This window comes from Dipteris shenzhenensis, chromosome 22 (assembly GCF_047967505.1).
Source record: "Dipteris shenzhenensis isolate YYH24624 ecotype China chromosome 22, Dip_SZ_1.0, whole genome shotgun sequence".
NCBI lineage: Eukaryota > Viridiplantae > Streptophyta > Polypodiopsida > Gleicheniales > Dipteridaceae > Dipteris > Dipteris shenzhenensis.
In genome coordinates, this window is record NC_141617.1 from 48,757,888 (window position 1) to 48,766,234 (window position 8,347).

Consider the following 8,347-nt stretch of genomic DNA (forward strand, 5'->3'; position numbering starts at 1 on the left):
CTTGTCTGGGGCGGCAAGGCATTAGGAGAGGGTTGATGCAGAACCATTGGGCATTCAGAGGCTAGATGCCCAAACTTGTGGCAGGCAAAGCAAGCGCCTGCAAACACACCCCATTTCAAGTCAAAAAACTTTTTGCCCAATTGTACACCCTCAACTTCCACTGCAATAGAAGGAGGGGTAGGTGTGTCAGATGTCCCAGAGGATGCAGAATCTATTACGATTTCCCATGGGGCGTGGAGGACAAATGACCTTTCCCAATGAAGCAGCCAAGCCAGGCAATTCTTCGGGGACGAGCATTTTCTGAGCGAAATCTTCCGAGCGTCCGAGCGAAGGAAAAAAAAAGCTTCCAACTATGCATAAATATGGCAAAAATCGATTAGAAGAAAACATAGTTTCACTTAGAAATATGCAAAGTATTATAGTAATGCCTATTTTATACAAAAATCTTTAGGTGAATCTGTAGGAATGGTGAGAGCATAATGGGATGGCTTTTGAAGAAACCCACATGTAGAGTAGACTTCTCTATGAAAATTCCCTTATGATCCTTCTTACAACTTTTACGTAATAGGGGGTGACATTGAAAACCCTCTCTCAACCTATCTTCATGAAAGAGTTTCTTCAAAGAAAACTCATTGAAGCAAGCCATCCAGGTAGTTTCGCCAGCGAAACCCCTTTGAAGCAAGTCTCCCAAGGTAGTTTCGCCAGCGAAACTACGTTGGACAGCACTTTTAAAAGTGACATACTTTCATATCCAATGTCCAAATATAGTCATTCAACCACTCAAATTGATCGGAACACCCCATTTGAGCACATCTATGAAGTTATATTTTGAAAAATCTTCCATATATAGTATTAAATATTACATGTATTTTATGAGAGTGATATATAAGCCCAAGTTAATACTTATTTATAGTAAATTAAACTTCTTTAGAAACATGTCCATAAATATGCTATAAAAACACTAAAAAGATATTGCCATATGATATAAATGTGTTGATAAGTAATTATATATGCATAGTATTATTACATTGAGAGTGATTATGAGGAATGTTTCTTAAAAGAATCAACACTTTTTTAAGGTAATAACAGGGGTACAAAGGGATGTCTCTAAATAAGAAAATTATGTTGTGTAAAAATGAATGAGTGACTAGTCTGTATATTTTTATGATAAAGGGATCTAGTTCTAGTGAAAATAAAAGTGTAAAAACCATGTTTCCTAAAGAAAAACATTTTTAAAAATCTCTTGAAAAACACGCTCGGATAAACCTGCTCATAGGTTTTTGCTCGTAAAATTGACGCATCCCAATTCTTCATGCATATAATCCGGGAAGTTAACAACCTCAACCCATACAGGACAATGATGGCATATAAGACTTTGGTAATCCTTGTTTGGGGACCAAGGCATGACATGTACCATCTGCTTCCCGTAGAAGAGGGGAGAAAGCTGAAGGAGCCTCTGCTTGCACAAGGCATCTGATAAGTGCACCTCATAAAAGCCTCTGGAGGCAAAATAGACACCCTCTACAAAGCATCCTCCAAGGATAGACTTGATCCATTGCGCAACATCACTGGCGGCTGGGATTCTTCCTGGAAAGAAAATTATTACCGCGCTTTGAGATAGCTTCCTGAGAGGATTCACAAGGGAGGGCAATTTCAATTTGTATGTGACCTCCGGAACTGGTTTGCCCCATTCCTGTCGTGACTGCTGAAAGTCATCCTTAGGTGTATCAAACACATATTGAGCTTCCATAGTAAGCTCATCATCCTGTGATGCAGGCTGAGAAGGACGACGCTTGGCATCTGCAGATCTTTCCTTTCTAGCATATGTACAGACATCGGAACCTGAAGCCATGACTGAGATATGGCAAAGCAAGGAAGAAATAGAGTGAAAGATGAAGCAGACAGAGGAAATGTACGGAAAGGCACAGGGAGAAGGTGCAGAACTGTACGGCAGAGGCTGTACGGAAAAACTGTACGGAAGGCCTTGTACGGGATAGGCTGTACTGAACAACATGAAAAGCTGTACAGAGGTACTGTACGGACGAAGGAGTGCTGTACGGGAAAACCTGTACGGAGGAGCATATACGGGATGGACTGTACGGAACAGCAAGAAGGCTGTACAGAGGTTCTGTACGGACAAAGGAGTGCTGCACGAAAATATGTACGGAACTGTACGGGAAAGGCGGGGTTGTACGGGGAAGCTAAGTGCGCTGAAAGTACCGCGTTGTACGGAAGGGCTGACAAGAACCGTACGTACGTACAGAAAACGACGAGGTGATGGAGCTGTACTGGCCTGCACGTCAATCTGCAGAGGAGTTGTGACCCTACTTTTGCAGCTGGTACGACCGTCGGGAAAATCCGTACGGCGACCGTACAGACGTACGGACGGAGGGGGAGAGACCTGCAAGGGTATCTTGGCGAGGCTCTCAGCTAGCGCCTTCGCTCACACACACACTCATACATACACACACACACACACACACACACACAGACTTAAAGGATGAAGCCAAAATGGGCAGAGAGGACAATCTAAGCGGACAAGATTTTCAACAGCTACTAGACTTCAATGAAATGCCGATCTCCAGCAGAATGAGAGAAGGCAAAAAAGTAGCAGCAGCGAGAAGTGTGTCGTTAGGTGGTCTCATTGTTTGAATAAAAGTCTAGGGCAGCTAAATGTCTTCCAACAATGATATATTCTCTGCATTGGGAAGCAAAGGGTCTCTTCTCATTAGCTTCTCATCAAACTGGGTACGTACTTGGTTAATTGCAGAGCAACAGATCTGTGCGCACGCTCTCTTAGACATGGTGGAGTCAGAGTTACATATCTTTCATTAACACAATGATTATTACAAGATTAAAGGCTGGCATGTGTGTTGTTTTATAGATGCTAACACTTCATTTCATGCTTTTTAAAATGGTGGGTGGCAACCTTAGTTTTGATGCTGACTTCTCAATTGGAAAGGCCCCTATAGAGCTTTGAAACTTACCTAGTGACTTGTTGATGGCTCGAAGTGTTACATTGCTTAATTTTGGATTGGGGAATAAAACAGATTAGTATCTAAGCTTTGTCAAACCTTACTCTAGTGACATGAGCTGACACGTGTTATGGCTGGCAAAGGCTGAAGATCTTAGTTTCCAGGTAGATTGTCATGAGGCAGGACCGCCTTAGGCAATTGGGCTTACATATTAACCCCTGCTTGTTCATATTCTCACATCACATAATTATGGACAGAGGAGAACACCTACTTCTGACAAACAAACTACTACACAAATTTGTACTTGACGCCTAGCTCTCATGGCACTCTAGCAACATAAGCCCTAGCTAGCTCACTGAGAGAAGGAGCTGACATTGACAATGCATATGACTATCTGAATGTGACAGGTAGCTCCTTCTCAGTAGCTGCAAGCTTCACCTCTTGAGATTTTAAGTGAGAGACTCTTTTGCTTAGAATAATATTCCGCACAAGTCTCACAGATCCTGCCCACTTTTGGGTCATGTGCTTACTTCCAACTCTGTATGAAGTCCTTTTTAGGATGAGCTGCACTCCTCCTTATGACTTCATGTGCATAATGGGCAGGCTTGCTGAAATATGAAAGTATATGGAGATAGAAGAAAGCATCACAACAGTGTATTAGGTCCAGCTGTGTTATTCATTGTATTGCGAAAAGTGCTAAACGCCTGAAAGTGCAATGCTGAAATGACAAGACAACATGAGATTCTAGCTAGCACACGAGATGGGAGGAGGGCTGCTTTTATCAGCTCCAAGAGGGTATCTACTTGGAGTCGACCCCCAGAGCTAGCTGGGGCCCAAATTAAGTGAAATGACCTCAAATCCAGGCCCCTCCCCCCCAAAAAGAGGCTGGCTCGCCTTGGAGGGGCTTCAAAATTGGATTTAGAAACTAAAGAGCGGTGCTTCACATGTCCTCTAGTAACCAGCTTAATCTGGCATCAAACTGATGCCAATACCTACTGATATGGGCCCACTAATTTTTTGGTTGGTAATACTTCTATTCTGTTTCTATTCTAGTGACCAGCTTACTTTTTACTGTCTGGTGAACAGAAGTCACAAACTGTACTAGAGTGATACAGAACAGAAGCATGTCCACAGAATCCCGACACACAACGATACACATGCTTTGTTCCCTTGAGCAAATGGACAATGTTCTAATTCAACATATTCTAGCTGCTCCTAAGTTGGGCATATTGATACCTGCAAGAGATGCCAAGACGCTTATGAAAATCTTGTGTGTGATATCTACGGTCAACAAGACAATACTATCATTTGCATAAAGATAGACTACCGATACAGTGCCTGGATGCCAACAAAGGCTAGATCAGTTAGAATAACATTCATCTGATTAACAGCAGCAATTTGCTTTTAGTTTACAAAACACCTAGAAAAAAGCCAAAATGAATCTTCGTTATATGCATTAGATTGCACAATAATTTGATTAGCAGGAACAATAGACCCTATTTCTCAAGCAATCCACACAACTATTTCCTCAGGTAATCCACAGAAAGCAACCTGATACAATTCCTGAGGCCTGCCACATGAAAATAGAGGACGGGGAAAAGGCATGGTGGGGGACTAAAAAAGCTTTTGCTAACCCATACCTCTCATCATGCACTTCTGGGGACGCTGGCACTTCAGACGCCTCGTCCGCAGCATCTGCGCTATATGCTGAAAACATTTGAGATGTAATCAAAACCATTTGAAATGCCTTACCAAAAGTGAAAGGAAAGAGCCAGTAAATTGACTACATATGGAACAGCAAAAAGTATTTAGCGAGTCATTGAAAATGATAACTACCAACGAGGCCTGCATGGGTGTGTGCCTATTTTGTAGAGTGTGGCCTGCTCGAAGATGTGAATGAGCATGGATAAGCTTCAAGTATGCTTTTACTGGTAATTTGCTGGAACATACTTCAGAGGTTCACTTGAGCTCTAAGATGCGGTGCAAAAAACTACTGGCTTGTCATACATTCTTTACCATACCTTGTAGAGTGTGGCCTGCTCGAAGATGTGAATGAGCATGGATAAGCTTCAAGTATGCTTTTACTGGTAATTTGCTGGAACATACTTCAGAGGTTCACTTGAGCTCTAAGATGCGGTGCAAAAAACTACTGGCTTGTCATACATTCTTTACCATACCTCCCGAACATGATTAAACTATTTGAAACAGTTACAACTACAATTGTACAATTCAATTGAAAGTTCCGTCTGCTACAAGAGCCCTAGAGACACTCTAGTTGCGGTGAAAGAAGACCTTGTGACAGTATGGATAATAGTTTTCTTTGTAATCGTTTAAGGAACATCAGTGTGTGACTGGTCGAACAACAGTGGGACGATTTTTAGCTTACATCGAGACTGGGCTATACTGGATACAGCTCCAGAAAAAGTAGTGTTCTTCGTCGAACTCTTAAACCCCTCAAGTTGAGCACGTTTGTACAACCGAAATCGGCGGTTCAATACATCAACAATCGGGGCCTCTCGTACACAGAGATGATCATCCGCTTTCTCCTCTCTGCTGTTCGTTCTTTGCCTGTCTTGCCTAAAGCTATTCTCAATGTCAACTCGATTAGATTGTCCTTCATCTCTTTCGCTTGCAAGCAGAGCCAGAAAATGCGTCCATCCTTCCTTGCAGAAGCTACTAGAAGACCTGTTAAAACTTTTAGCCAAAAAGGAGGTAACGTTGGAAGCTTTGAGGGCCACTTTTCCTGGATGTGCAGGTGGTGAAACCTTCTTCTCATGCTGAGAAAAGCCAGAATGTTTTGTACGAATCGTCAAGCTTCTGAACGGGAATTCAGCTGAAGAGACCCAAGGTCGAAATACAACTGCGAAGCTGTGGGAAGACGAGATTCCACGACCGTGACCCGTGGCGCACCTGTCCTTGACACAAGGGAAAGCGTGTCGAAACACGCTTAGTATCCGCATTACCGGAGGGCCGACAGATACCGCGTTAATAATAGGAGAGAGCAGAAACAGTGTTCTTGGCCCCTGAGCTCACCGGCCTGAAGTGAAGACGCATTGCTAGCTCCCACGCAGCGTTTACTGTCAGTACATAAGTCGTGATAGGTTCCAAAACTAGAACCAGAGGAGCACAAGTAGGATAGCAGTCTGAAATGGAAGTTGGACGCGGCGCTTGGGATATTACAGACACGACACATTTGAACGGTTTAACACTCCAAGTGAGTGAGACGAATCCGAGCAATGCATCTAATAAGTGCACGAGGGTGCAGCTCACTCTGAAAAAATTCTGGACACCAGAAACAAAAAACAGAATATCCTCGCCCTTTTGGGAAAACCTTCCTCGATGGGATCCGAAGGAAGCTCCTACTTTTTCCGGGGCTTTGTGAAATGTTTTAAGACCAAGTCACCCAACTTGCAACTTTAAAACATGTGCTAAAGCAATGGTTTTGCAATTAGCAATTCCAAAACCAAACATTGCATCAACTTAGAAGACATTTTCTAATAGAAAAAATGAATTCCTTGAGTCATACACTATAAATAATTACACAAGTGCTCTTTAAATTTTTCTAAAGCTAGGAAAGGTTCATTCCCTTAGGCTTCTTGTTTTCAAGTTATTACATTCTACTTTATAAGGTTGCGTGACTTTTTTTTTAATAAAAATTTATCCTTTCCTTTTGAATATTGTAGAGGTTGTAACTATCCTTTTTGTGCCTTTTGAATATATGTACAGGTTGTAGCTGTTGTTCTAGTGCCTTTTGACAAATTGTTTGTTAAAATAGATCATTTTCTTAAAGATTTAAAAGGAATGACTCTTTTAAAGCATTCAATCACACTATGATGTGTGCAAAATTTATCATCCTTCTCTCTAAATTTGGCAAACCATAAATGACTATGAATCTTTGAAGGGTCTTAATAGTTGATCTATTTGCACTCCACATGGAATGACCACCTTAGATGCATTAAGAAAAACTTTGCCCCATGCCAACTCTCCTCAATCATGAAAATGCAAGTGATGGGATAATACTTGACACATTGTGTCTTTAATGGATTATCAATGGATGAACCAAACATCACAGTGATTTTTTAGCTAAGCCCACTGCTGACAATTTACATGGGTGTTCAAGTGATCTCTAGGTCATGTGGACCACTATAGACAGTTCATCTTGAAGTTTGCTGCAACTTAGCAAAACCCATGTAGTATCTCCTTGTTGTTTTTTAATAGATTCAACCTTGACTATCAATTCTACTTTGCGATGTAATCACATGCGATTTTTGCATGATTTACATATGTGAACATCATTTTCATGCAATGATGGGCGCAATCACAGGAAACCTCCTCGTATTAATAATTTAGAACCGGCAATCTATCACAGGTGGTGTGACAACATCTCCAGTTTCCGCCAGTAGATGATAGATTTATTATTAGTAAATGCAAACTTATCATCGCGATAAAGTACCACTACTACTAGCAAATGCCGTAAGTACCAGTGGCAAAATTGGTGGTAAATTGGACCGTTGGTACTAATGATGTTATCAGTAGTAAGGGTGTAATATCGTTGGTAACAATCATATTACGGGGCATTCTTGATGCTTTGGATTTTAGGGGTAATTCTCCTCTCTTACCATAAGCCCACCCTAGGGCTTAGCTTGGGATTGGTTCATGGTCTCTGTACTCACAAGGCAACATGCTAGATGGGACTACGTCTTAGATGCAAGTGCATGGACTCTCTCAAAGGGAGAGGTTTTTGTCATTTTTTCATATGCATGCATACATCTCATTCAATATCATGTTGCATGCATGCATTCTGTATAAGATGCATTTTCACGTTGCATGCATGCATTCTATATAATGCACAAAATGCATGCATGTTTCATATATCATGCATGCATGCATGTTCTATTGCACTTAAAAAATTAAAAGTTGTAAAATCATTCATGGCAAATTCATGTGTATGTGTCATCGTGTGTTAGAAGTGGCTCATGTAGTGAATGCACATAGGATGTTCATGGACGAGTTCCATTTAATAGGTATATGTACACCACTAGTTGCACTAACATGTGAATCTTGTGGTGTCGTGTCACAATTATGTTGGTAATTTCCAAAATTCTGCACACACAATTTTCCTACAAGATGGAGCCAAGTCAAGATTATATTAATCTAAGTACAAGTTTGCTATGTTAACAAAGGTGCAATACAAGCTAGCTCACTAGGAAGCATTTGCTAGAGTAGATAAAATGCATTTTTGAGAGAGAGATGGAGGCCACAATAAAGAACATAGATAGGTTGCAAATTTTGAAGAGTAAGGGTTTAAAGGACACAAGGAGGTTGCTAGAAGTAGATGCCCAAACTTTTTAGCTTGTCAACATCACAAAGTG

The 8,347-nt window shown here is 41.3% G+C and overlaps 1 protein-coding gene across 1 annotated transcript in view; it reads right to left on the reverse strand.

Annotated features, from left to right (window-relative positions):
• The window catches only part of LOC147888219 (Cation efflux family protein), a 38,620-nt gene extending 32,278 nt beyond the window's left edge, over positions 1 to 6,342 (reverse strand). The window contains exons 1-2 of the mRNA XM_087393326.1: positions 5,362 to 6,342; positions 4,616 to 4,682 (exon numbers count right to left, since the gene is read on the reverse strand). Of these exons, the coding sequence (XP_087249452.1) occupies positions 4,616 to 4,682; positions 5,362 to 5,935 (641 nt within the window). The 5' untranslated portion in view covers positions 5,936 to 6,342. The remainder of the gene's footprint in view (positions 1 to 4,615; positions 4,683 to 5,361) is intronic.
• Positions 6,343 to 8,347: the final 2,005 nt, after the last annotated feature.